A 13,812-nucleotide genomic window follows, 5' to 3' on the forward strand; every position below is an offset into this window, starting at 1 on the left:
ACATATAATTTGATATACATATAAATAGTAACAGAAGAAAAAAAATAATAATAAAGATATATACATATTAATAAATAGTAGTAATAAATAAGTAAATACCTAAGATAAAAATAAAAGAAAAAAATACATAAAAAAACAACAATAATAATAATAATAATAATAATAATGTAAAATACAAAAAAAAAAATAGACTTACCTATTTGGATCAGGTCCAATTGATCCGGACCTAAACCAAATTGAGTGTCTACAGTTGGTTATGGTTTTTTTTATGAAAACATTTTTTTGTCAAGAATGGTAGGTAGAGAAAAGCTCATCCTAGGTTCCTTTTAGAGTTTCGGCCCTCCCTTATATCTTGATTTTTTTGCTTCCCTTTAAAATGCCTTTGGGTTTATGATGAAATTTGAAAAAAAAAATGGTCCTTCTATAAAAAAAAAAAAAAGAAAGTGCAAGGTATAGGATGGTTGGTAGTGTGTAAGGTGGCTGAGCAAAGTAAAGTGGTTGAGAGGGGATAGGTATGGTGGCTAACGAGCTGGTGCCATGCACAGCACCACTATGCTAGCTCTTTTTTCTTTAATTTTATTTTTTTAGAATTTATTTAATTTATTAAATTCTAATGTAATTGATAGTCGACCTTAAAATTGAATTTTGGCCTACAATTGGGCTTTTGAGAGTTTAAGCCCAAATGGTTAAATCTCAAATTGGCCCAAATTGAATTGGACTTTAGTTCATGCAAAACAATCCAAAACAATTAATTTGAAAGAAAACTCCAACAAGCCTAATCAAATTAACATGTTCAAATCAATCCAAATTAGTATATCTGAATTAAAATCAAAACCAAACATGATCAAATTGTCCTGGATAAAAATAGTTATTTACATGCATATTCACATATATGAAAATAAATGTGTAAGTGTATGATGTGTGTTACGATTTAGTGTCATAATGTTTTGAATTCATTAAATATTATATATTCGTAAATATGAAAATAAATGTGCCAACATATGATGTGCATTGTGATTTACAATTGTAATGTTTTAAATTCATTAAATATTGCATATTCACAAATATGAAAATAAATGACAATATATGATGTTTATGCTCTACATTTACAATCATAACATTTTGAATTCATTAAATATTACATATTCATTGATAGAAAACTAAATGTGTCAACATATAATATTTATGCACTATTAATTACAGTCGGAAGGTTTTGAATACATTAAATATTGCATATTCACATATATGAAAATAAATGTGTAAACATAAGAAGTGAATTAATTAGATTTATAGTTGTAATATTGTAAATTCATTAAATATTAAATATTCACAAAAATGAAAATAAATATGTCAACTTATAATGTTTATACGTTACGATTTATAATCATAACATTTTGAATTCATTAAATATTGCATATTCATATATATGAAAATAAATGTGTAAACATACTATTTGTGTTATGATTTATAATTGTAATGTTTTAAATTCATTAAATATTATATATTCACAAAAATGAAAATAAATATGTCAGCATATAATGTTTGTGTGTTATGATTTATAATCATGACGTTTTGAATTCATTAATTATTGTATAATCACAAATATGGAAATAAATATGCCAACATATGATGTTTATTCATTATAATTTACAGTCATAACATTTTGAATTCATTAAATATTGCATATTTACATACCTACGCATATATATATATGTAAATATACTATGTATGTTATGATTTATTGTCGTAATATTTTAAATTCATTAATATTACATATTCACAAATATAAAAATAAATATGTCAGTATATGATGTTTATACATTACGATGTACAATCTTAACATTTTAAATTCATTAAATATTATATTTTCACAATAATGAAAATAAATGTGTCAGCATATGATGTTTATGTGTTACGATTTATATTCATAACATTTTGAATTCATCAAATATTACATATTTACATATATAAAAATAAAATGTGTCACGATATGATGTTTATGCATTATGACTGATAGTTTTAAGGTTTTGTATTTATTAAATATCGCACAATCACAGATATGAAAATAAATATATCAGCATATAATATGTATTACGATTTACAATTGTAATGTTTTAATTCATTAAATATTACATATTCGCATATAAGAAAATAAATATATAAAAATATTATTTTTATACGTTATAATTTACAATCATAACATTTTGAATTCACTAAATATTGCATATTCACAAATATAAAAGTAAATGTGCCACCATATAATGTTTATGCGTTACAATTTACAATTGTAACGTTTTGAATTCATTAAATGTTATATATTCATACAGGTATGAAAATAAATGATAAAATCTGAACTTTTGTTGTGTTTGCTTATAAATTAAGCAGCCCTCTAGTAAAACTTTAAGAGCAAAGTATTGAGTTTCTCTTTGCATGAGAGATTTCTTTTCATCTTTTTTGGTGATTTAAATTCAATATTCTTTCAAGGTAAAATGTTCACTTGCTCATATTTTTTCTTTATTCTTAAACTTAATTTTTTTTCCTTCTTGTAGAATGTTTAAATATATATTTATTTCAATATATATATATTTGAAAAAAAAAAAAAAAAAGCTTTCCTATTGAACTTAGACACTGTTTTCACTCCTTAATTATAGGAAGGTTAATGTCAAGAATTTGAATCTCCTCCCCCTCTCTCTATCTTGAATTTCAGTATAGGTTTTTTTTTAACTTAATTCAAACAAAAATATCCAAAACTAACAAGAAAACTTGTTAAAAATCAATTAATTAACTTTATTACTAATAATTTTTCTTTTTTCCTTTTCAGGTGAAATTAAATGCTATGAAGATGAACGAACCTTTTCGGCCTCCGAGGGAAAAATTGATTTTTCTTCACACAAATTTTACAAAGAAGAAATTTTTTCAATCGAATCAGTGATTTACCAGATATAAAAGATGAGAATTGATGGGGTTGAAGTATAAGGCTATCAACTTGTTACTATAATCACTCATGTTAGGTAGATGAAGGAGATCTCGAAAAATGACAAGTCATGGCTTCTCATCCTGCTTGATGTTTTGTGATATTAGTATTTTATTTGTATGCGTGAAAGTTGATTTGGTCCTATTCCTTACAATCTATGAAATCAGTCTCTCTTTATTGTCCCATAAAAATATTCCTTTCTCTTTTTCTAGACTCAACCAACCCTAATTTTTGACAATTAGAGTATCCTTTAGAAAAGAGAGATTTGTATTTTTATTAACAAACACGTGTAAACGTATATTAATGTTTTATTAGGACCACATGGTCAGTAGCATGTATATTAGTGTTTAATTTAGATGGTCGATGAAAGAAATTTTTATTGTTGTGGGAAGGAATTTTTACCGTATTATCAAGTCTTTTTTAAATGAAGCTTATATCGAGTTGTAATCATAAATTGTATGTATGAATTTTGAGATAAATGTACTTTTATTTACACTTGAATTTGACACCTTTTTTTTTTTTTTGTTTCAAAAAAAGATAAATGTGAAGAACTGAAGATAAATTAAAGCCAAATACCCTGCAGATATACCAACTATTAATTTTATCTTTTAGTTTAAGGAAAGCAAAATTCTTGAGTAACATGTAGTCCCTCATTCTCAAAAGAAATAATTAACTAGCTTACCAAATGAGAGAAATTGTTTTTTACTATATTAAAAACAAATACATTTTAAAGTATTAACTTTAAAAAATGTAAATAGTGAATCAATTATATCCTTTATAATTGATATTTTATTAAATTAATTATTTTATTTTTAATTGGTTATTTTTTTCTTAAATTAAAATATTGATTACATAGAGAGTAAAAGAGGTCAGAACGTGACTTTGGGTCAAACCCTGCATGTGAGAATGAAGTAGAGATTCAAGAAAGGCTAAAAATAGTAAAAAGACCTGCTCTGGCACGACATTTGGAGAGTTCACCATCAAGATAAATAGCTTTGTCCTTGAAAGTTTCCGACTATAGCTTAAGTTCAGCACATCTATTTCCAAGAATTACATGTTGAATCTGTAAGTGATCAGCAGAAGGAACTTCAATAAGATGTTTCTGTTCAGCTCATCTTCATCTTCACAAGAGGTAACTTTGGTTCATTTCTAGAAAGAGAGTTCTTTCTTGGATGATAAGGCAACAGAGAATTAGAGGTGGCACTATGATCATTTCTTGATTCTTTGAACTTGAAAAGAATTTCCATATTTTCATCAGTAAGCTCGTTGCAATCTCCCTCAAGTTCTTGCACCTTCAGTTTTACAGCTTCAATTTCTTTGATTAGATTAAAATTACCTTCTGTTTCAGAACCCATTTCCTTTACACCTTGACCATCAAGAGATTCGGACAATTTCATTTCCAAATTAATGATTTTTCCTTCTTTTTCAACTAATTTACCTCTCCAAACAGCCTCACAATGTATAAGAGATTTACTCATTAGACCTTGTTCAATCTCCATTTCATGGTTCTTTTCTTCCAGAATTTTCCCCAGAAACTGAATAGTGCTTTCCAAATTCCTATATGATTCACGCAGCAGCTGAAACTGGACCTCAAGATTCCTGTTCTCTGCATGTAACCCTCGTCTTTGGTGTTCAACAATACCAATTTTCCCATCAGAATCAGAAGGTTTTATCGTTTGCTTTACTGAAACTTGCTTGACAGCAATAATTTGCCGACTACCTTCAAATATGACATCAGCCTTTCCTAATTCTTCAAATTCAGATTTCATATTGGAAAGGTTACCAGTTTCTACTTTATGTTTCTACGGTTTCTTCCAGCTCCTGAATAATGGAAACAAGCTCAATATTTGATTCTTGGGTTTTTTTCAACTGTAAGGGTAAATTAGCATTCTCCTTTCTCTGAAACTTTTTCTCATCTTCCAACTCCTTTTGAACGTTGTCTGTGTTTTTAGTTTGAAACTTGAGATTCTTGGCAGCAGCCTGTTTCATCTGCGACTCCTCCAACAAGATGTTTACTTGTTTGACCTCCTCCTTCAAGCAATCACATTCTGCCTGTGATTATTTGTTTCTTTTCAGTTGAATTACTTTCTGGCCCATTATCAATATTCAGCGTCCTCCACGCTTCATCTGACTTTGGACACATTCTTAGAGCATGGAACACCGTCTCCAGTTCACTCCCGCACCTTGGGGATAAAATAGCAACATCAATACCTCTCTTTTGAAGGTTTTGCATGGTTGGCAGTATGCCATGATAGCTACATCAAACCATGGCTTTTATTTTGTTGGGCACTCCAGATCTTCCTCCATAAACTCTTGCTGGTATTCTCCCATGCTACCTACAGAGGCTGTTAACCTCATCTTTGATACACAGTAGTTTACGCCCGCTTTGCAACATGTAAACTCCCTGGTTATCAAAATGCCACACTTGCCTGTCAAGTGACCGGTGACCCCACACTACTTACAAGGATTGCACATATGGCTTTTGCATCATTCTTTGTGAACATGCTTTGGATAACATCAAATTTCCAGCTCATCGTAAATTGGTTTATTAGGTCTGCCACCCTGCAGTCTCTGTCCTTGTTGTTTCCTGGCCCGTGTGCCCTGAAATTACTTGAGGATAGTGCCTACCTGTCATGCCATAGCCGTCCAACGTAAACCTAAACATGGTAATTCATATTTTTTATCATATTTCGTATCGTATTTAATACGTGTTATGACATAAATTATTAAAATATAAATATAATATAAATTATAAATATATTTAAATTTTAAATATTAATCTAATATGTTTATTATACGTATTATAAATGACACGATATAATTAATATATGTACATTTAATCTATTTAAATATAATACAAATAAATATGAATAATTTGAATATATATATGAAAATATACGACTAATACAGATATACACAAATAAACACAACTAACACGAATATATATAAGAACATGATTAAAATAATAGATAATTATAAATTATCTATTATTTACAACTTAATAAACTTGACATATTAATAATATAAAAAAGTACTTATATATTAAAAAAATTTAATAACCATTTAATGTGTATTTAATATATATTTAAATTTTAATAAATATTACATAACTATATTAATTTTTAGTATCAAATTCAAAATGATAAACTATTAAAAATTAAAGAATAAAATAATAATGTATAAGACTAATACTATTATTTATATTGTATTTATATTATTACTATAAAAATAATTTTATATTAATTATAAAATGAGTATCATAATTAAATATTTAAAATAATTTTTATATGATATTAAATAACTAATTAAGAATCATAATTAAAGATTAAAAATTAAAATAATCTTTATATATTTATATTAATTAAATAAATATAAAAAATATGTTAAACGTGTACTTATATGACAAAATTAAATAAAACATGTTATTCATATCATATCACGTATTTACACATATCAACATATATAAAATATGAATTGTGTCACGATGAAATTCGTTTTAACATGAATAAACATGAAATATGTTTTTTTAAAATATATATAATTTTTTTTATCATTTTCATACAGTATCACTCTATCATATCTGAAATTATCAAATCTACATATATCCTTTTTTAACTAAGCTTCTCACACACCAAAGGCTCCTCTACGTGAAGGATGGGTTGCTTGCAACAGGGGCGAACCATCATTTAAGCATGAGGGGTCTTGGACCCCCAAAGTTTTCACAACTTTTAATGCCCCCTCCTAAATTTTTAGCAACTCTATATTAAATAAACTTAAATTAACCCCTCCAAAATTAAAATTGTTTGTATATATTAGTATATTGTTTGCATGTATACATGTATAAAATAAGTTTTATGAAAAAATAAAATAAAATATTATAATAATTGACCCCCTCAAAATTAAGCGTCAAGATTCGACATTGCCTTCCAAGGTTTACATCCACATTGTCGCAGTTTGGAAAGTACTTTGCTTTCAGCACATGTGCTTACTTTCCCGATAATGTATAATTTGTTGGTAATAAGTAGGAGTTTTAGTTCCGGTAACTAAGACTATTCAATTTTTTATAATGTCAATTATTAAAATATGTGCCTTTAAAAAAAATTAAGCAAAGATAGTTTTAAATCAAATTAATTGAGAGAATACTTGATCATATTGTGTGTATATATAGACATGGTGCTAGAAATATAGGTGTAAATAAGTTAAGCTATTTGTGAGCATTCCAAGCTTGAGTCTAAAAAAATTTGAATTCATTGTCAAGCAAAAATCAAGCTCAAGTTACTTGAACAACGAGTAAGGATGTAAATGATATACTTGTAATCATAAGCTACTTAAAGCTCAATTTGAATAAAATTTAAATTTAATTTAATCATTATTGAGTCGAGTTCGAACTCAAACAATTCAATTTATCGAGAGATTTAAGTTTTAATATCCTAACACTAGACTCGAGTGGTTTACAAATCTAAAGGAACTTTTTATTTAAATATATATTTTTATTGTTTTAATTAAAAATTTAGAAGTTTACCCACATATAATATATATATATATATATATATATATAAAACCCTAAACATTTCTTAGTCACATTTGCTTTTCCTTCACTCTCCCTTTCAGCGGCGCCTCTGTTCTCTCTTTTCCCATTTCATCCTAGCAGTTATCCCATTCCTTTCTACCACTCTTCCTTTATGCTTCATTTCAACATAGCTGTCTGCAAATTGAACAAGTTGTATCCACATGCCAACCCCTACCTTCGATCAACATTAGTTTACATAGAAAAATCCCTAGGTAGTAGCTAGTACCAAGCTCATTTTCACTTTTTAAGTGCTATGTATAATCAAGGTAGAAAACTCGAAAGGGAACAAAGTTAATCGAAAGGAAGCTAAGAAGAAGAAATATGGCTATGGCAAATACTGTTCCTTGCATGAATGGTGGAGATCAAGAAACTAGCTATGCCAACAATTCCCTTCTACAAGTATCTCTTCCTCTTCTTCTCACATAGTTAATGTTTGTTTAATCATTTGTAACCTTGAACCTAACAAGTTCATTTTCTTTTCAGAAAACTATACTATTGAAAACAAGGCCAATCATAGAGGATACCATCAAAGATATGTTCAACAAGGCTCTTCCAACTTGCATTAAGATAGCAGATTTGGGTTGTGCTTCAGGTCCCAACACCTTCTTCTTGATAACCCAAGTTATCAACACCGTTCAATCAATATGCTGCCAACAAGGACTCAAGAAATCACCTGAGTTTCAAGTGTTTCTCAATGATCTTCCAGGGAATGATTTCAATACAATTTTTAGGTCTGTTCCTGGTTTCTACTCTAGGCTGAATGAAGAAAAGAGAGATATGCATATGGGGCTTTGTTTCATAGCAGGAGTACCTGGTTCCTTTTATGGGAGACTCTTTCCTGAGAAAAGTATGCATTTTATACATTCCTCTTACAGTGTTCATTGGCTTTCTGAGGTTAGCATCTCTTTTGGACTAACCATCAGTTGGTATTCTAAAAGTAAAAATATTTCACTTATTGCCAATTGATTTCAAGTTGGATATCCGTTCTAAATTTAATATGATGTTAGAACAACCATGATTGCTCATTGTTATAATTTTTAAGGTTGTCTCTGATTACTATAAGTTCAGACTACCAATAATCCACATGATTGTTGGCCACTGTTGTAGTCTTGTTATTCCTATGTACCAAAATGTGATCACATTTCCATAGATGATGTTTTGATCACATTTTAATTAGTTGGGTTTGCAGTTGAAATTATAAAAAGAGTATATATATATATATATACACACACATATGGAACACTTTCACACATTTAACTTTACTTTATTAGCAGATTTTTCTTTTCCAAATTTAACTTGCAAGAATGGTCTCATTAACTCTAAGTCATTTTTATTAGATCCCAGTAGGGCTTGAGAATAATAAAGGGAATATATACATGGCAAAATCAAGCTCTCCAGACGTACTCAAAGCTTATTCTGAGCAGTTTCAAAAGGACTTCTCCAATTTTCTACGCTTACGTTCCGAAGAAATCATATCGGGAGGGCGAATGCTTCTTACTTTGGTTGGAAGAACCGTTGCAGATCCCATAAGCAAAGATTGTTGCTACTTATGGGAGTTGTTAGCCAAATCACTCTCTGATTTGGTGGCCGAGGTTAATTATATTCTCTTGAATCTATATATCTAGTACTGTCAACAGCCTTATGATTTATTAAAATAAAATGTTGCATTCTTAATTTCAATAATCATAGTTCAGTCTCCGACAATATAAAATATATACATACAATCTCTTAAAATGTTTTACTTTTCTTTCTTTTCATTAAAAGTATATAACAAATAAATAATTGTGTTTGCAGGGACAAATAGAAGAGAGTGATTTGAATTCATTCAATATGCCTTACTACAATCCCTATAAAGAAGAAGTATGGGACATTATCCAAAAAGAGGGATCCTTTGATCTTGATAAGCTTGAAATTTTTAAAGTCAATTGGGACCATGAAGACGATGATAGCAATAAAAACTTTGTATTCAACAAGTATAGGAGTGGGCAAAATGTTGCGAATTGCATACGAGCTATTACAGAACCCATGCTCACTAATCATTTTGGAGAGACCGTAATTGACAATTTGTTCACCAAATATGCAGAACATGTGGCTGAGCATCTATCCAAGGAGAAGACAAAGTATGTTAATGTAGTCATTTCAATGACAAGAAAATGAAAAAAATGGACGGCCGTTGATCAGAAGCTTTGGCTTGACCAAAGATATGGTTGAAATTCTATACATGTAGTCTGAATTGTGCATGTAGCACAATTGCCTTATTCACAATATAACAAAAGAATCTTTACCTGTCACCTGTTATGAACAGTAACATTGAAAAAAAAAAAAACATCTAATTACAGTTTGAAGAAATCAACAATGAATATGATTTGTACAGGAAAAAAAAAAGGAAAGTGAAAAGTGTTTTTCAAATGGTAGTAACGATATATTTTAGGATCACATCAAGTATATTGAGATTAATTGCTATTTCGTACGCCATTATGTTACACAAAGAATTATTCATCTCATGGTTTTGGTCTTCTTTGAATTAAACAGTTGATATTCTTACCAAAAACACATTTTTTTAATCGATTTCAAATAACGAATTCAAACTAACATCTACAATATAACTTTGAATTTGAAGGGTGTTAATATAATAATCATAAATAAGGATATTAAAAATTAAGATACTATTGCAATATGATTACGAATAATTATGATATTCTTAACTTAATTCTCTCTTGAATTAGTGAGAATTTTCTATATATGTAGAATACTATTTGTACAAACTTTACACAATTGAGAATGTAAGAATTTTTTTTCTTGTAACAAATATATATCTCCAATAATTTATCAAATGAGGAATACATAAATAGTACGTATTAACTCTTCTTTTCATTTCTTCTATTTTTTTTTAATTTCTTGTTCTTTTTAATAATAAGAATAGTAAGTGACTAAAGTACTAATACGATGGATTTGAAAAGGAAGTTTTCTATTAATTTCAAATATTTATTTCTTTAAAACTAAATATTGGAGAAAAAATCTACCAACCCAACTATTATATACGGTAAACTCTTCTAAGTAAATGGTGTGGAGGTTTGCGGTGGAAACTAATTCCCTTTGGAGGAGAATAATAATAGCAAAATATGGATCAGTAGTTCCATTCTCTTTTAGCATTTGCAAGAGACAGATTGCATTAATTGGATAGAAACCTCCCTGGCTGGTTCCTTTAAGTTTAATGTCGACGGCTTTGCTAGAGGTAAGCCTAGTCCAGCAAAGTGCACTGGCCAGGGGCAGATCCATGCTTTGGATTAAGGTGTTCACAGATATCCCAAATTTTGAAAAATAAAAAATTTTGAAGGAAAAATTTTTCGTGGATGTCTTCAAAATTTTCTCTAAATATTCATTTTGTCAACAAAATCAGTAAATCCATTGATGATTTATATATATATATATATATATATATATATATTATAATTGAACGCAAAAAAAAAAAATCCTGGTTCTGGCGGTTGGTGAGGTACTATCTTGGCTATGTTCTCTTCCCCCTGGCGAGGGCTATTCTAATGATACTGAGTTAATGGCTATCAAACAAACATGCCATGGAGGTGTTCATCAAAACATAGTGGCTCGATAAGGTTGGTCTTAATAGTGGAATCAGATTCAATCGTTGCTGTTAATTCAGTCATTACTAGAATCACTAATGTCAGGCAAACAAAGGAGATCTCGAAAAATGACAACACATGGCTTCTTCTCGTCCTAATTTACATTTCCGATTTTAGTGTTCTATTATTTTCTGTGACAAGTTGAATTGTGGCTCTAGGTTACACAAACCTCTCTCATTTTCTCTTTATCGTCCGATGAAACCATTACTCCCTCTCAACCGGGTTCTAATTCCATCTAATTCTAAATTTGGATAATTGGGTTGTTCATCTGTAATTTTACTAAGAAACACAGGGAGGCATATATTAAATCGAGCTGTAATTATAGAATGTAGGTATAAATTTTGAAATGAATGTACTCTTCTTTACTCTTGAATTTGAGATAAAAGAATTTATTTTATTACTTTTTTTTTTTTGAAAAAGGATAAATATGAGAATGCATGCATTTACATATATCATTGAATCAAATATTTCAAAATATCAAATATGACAAAAGTATGTCTATGACGGTATGGTAAGTAATCAATTATAAGATCCTTTGCGGAATGACAATTCCAATTCTATCTCATATGTAAAGCTAAAAATTATTAAGCTATAAAAGAATAAGAAAAAGAAAAATGGTACTCAATCTGGTAATATTTTATAGAATAGTTATTTTTCCCTTTTGAAAAAGTATTTTTTTTCTCAGCCGATAATGAAGATTTCATTAATATAGAAAATTCATACATTATGTTTTAGGTTGTAGCAAATTTTGCTAAACAGAAACAGAAGATCCAAATTTTTACAGCCAAGCATTAAGAAGATCCACACTATCCACACCCAATTTTGCTAGTCTGCAAATGCATGAACTTCCCTGAACTGTGTACAAAGTCAGCCACCGCAATCACATCTTTTAGCTTATATATTATCAATTTCTCCAAAGTAAAATTCTTCCATTGTTTCCAAGGTCAATATTCCTTAAAATCTGATTTGATGATAAAGCATGCTTTTTGTGCTAAGGAGAAAAAAAAAAAAACAGTCAGTGCCATTTTGATAGCTACCGATGTTTCGGAATGTTTCCAAATTTCATGCATGTATTGGAACCCATAGCAAGCTAACCGAGTGCTTCTACCGGCTAAATTTTTACTTTCACAAACCATTTGGATAGGCCAGCCCGATTTGTCTCTTTCATCTCTTAGAATTTTACAGTATCATCAAAAGTTATGAGGAAAGTATTGGGGAAGGAGGTAGGCTTTCCTAAAATCAATTCACACACACAAGAAATAATAAATTTTGGGTAATTATAAATAAATTACTCTACATTTCTATTAAACTCAATCAGCCTTTTTATAGGCTTACTAACAGAGAAAAAAACTCAAACAGTTAATAGATAATAGGAAAGTGGGAAAAATGGCTGAATATTAGGAATCACTCAACCATGTTTAATAACTACTACTAACAACTACTTCCCACTAATCCTAAAAACCATCGTTTACTACCAACTATATCCTAAAACCCAGGACTTTGACCTAGACATGAACTCAATTTTGAATCATTTTTCAACATTCCCCTTTGATTCAAAATCACATACTCCAAGACATAATTTGAAGTAAAAAAATTTCTCTCTTGAAAGTGCTTTGGTGAAAAGATCCGCTAGCTGTTCGTCCATTCCACAATGCTCCATTTTGATTACACCATCTGCAACTAATTCACGAATAAAATGAAAGTGAATGTCGATGTGCTTTGTTCTCCCATGAAATGCTGGATTCTTTGTCATAGTAATTGCTGACTTGTTGTCACAAAAAAGTTTAGTTGCTCCATCTTGAACCTGACAAAGATCTGTAAGAAGTCTTCTAATCCAAATTGCTTGACAAGTTGCTGCTACATACTCAGCTTCTGAAGATAATAAAGCTGTTATAGCTTGTTTCTTTGAACTCCATGTGATGACACCTAATCCAATAGTGAAAACACTTGTCGAAGTACTCTTTCTATCATCCAATGAATTTGCCCAATCACTATCTGTGAATCCATATAACTTGAAGTTTGTAATTTGCCAATACCAAATCCTAAAATCACTAGTTCCAGTAATATAAGGTAAGACTCTTTTTGCCACTCTAAGATAATGTTTTGTGGGACTTTGCATAAACCTGGATCTTATACCAATAGAAAATGCAATATCTGGTCTAGTATGGGTAAGATAAATCAAACCTCCTACTAAGCTTCTAAAAGTCTTTGCATCATCTTTTTTTGAACCATCTTTAAGTTGTAACTTTTCATTCATGTTTATGGGTATGGCAACTAGATTACAATTGAGCAAATTAAATCTTTTAAGTAGATCCATTGCATACTTTCTTTGTGAAATGAAAATTCCATCATTGCCTTGCTTCACCTCAAGCCCAAAAAAATAATGCAACAGACCCATGTTTGACATTTCAAATTCCTTCATCATAGCTTTAAATTCAACAACAAGAGAATCACATGAGCCCATATAAATAATATCATCAACATAAAGGCAAACAATTATAAGATCATTTTTCCTTTCTTTTTCACATAAAGAGTAGGCTCATTCTCACTTCTTGTAAAGCCATTGTGACAAAAATAGCTATTAATCTTACTATACCATGCTCGTGGTGCTTGCTTCAGCCCGTAAA

General features: G+C 29.5%; 1 protein-coding gene and 1 pseudogene across 1 annotated transcript; one reads left to right on the forward strand and one right to left on the reverse strand.

Moving 5' to 3' along the window:
* Positions 1-7,573: 7,573 nt before the first annotated feature.
* Positions 7,574-9,976, forward strand: LOC149513411 (putative methyltransferase TCM_000331). Its single transcript, XM_089749008.1, has 4 exons — positions 7,574-7,943; positions 8,028-8,438; positions 8,882-9,136; positions 9,339-9,976. Exons 1-4 carry the CDS (start codon positions 7,866-7,868, stop codon positions 9,699-9,701), a joined length of 1,107 nt encoding a protein of 368 aa, XP_089605134.1. The 5' UTR covers positions 7,574-7,865; the 3' UTR covers positions 9,702-9,976.
* A 2,737-nt stretch (positions 9,977-12,713) lies between these two features.
* LOC149513412 (secreted RxLR effector protein 161 pseudogene) lies at positions 12,714-13,442 on the reverse strand (annotated as a pseudogene).
* Positions 13,443-13,812: the final 370 nt, after the last annotated feature.

Source organism: Durio zibethinus, chromosome 19 (assembly GCF_047325235.1).
Source record: "Durio zibethinus cultivar Kanyao isolate XHJ-2024 chromosome 19, ASM4732523v1, whole genome shotgun sequence".
Classification (NCBI taxonomy): Eukaryota; Viridiplantae; Streptophyta; class Magnoliopsida; order Malvales; family Malvaceae; genus Durio; species Durio zibethinus.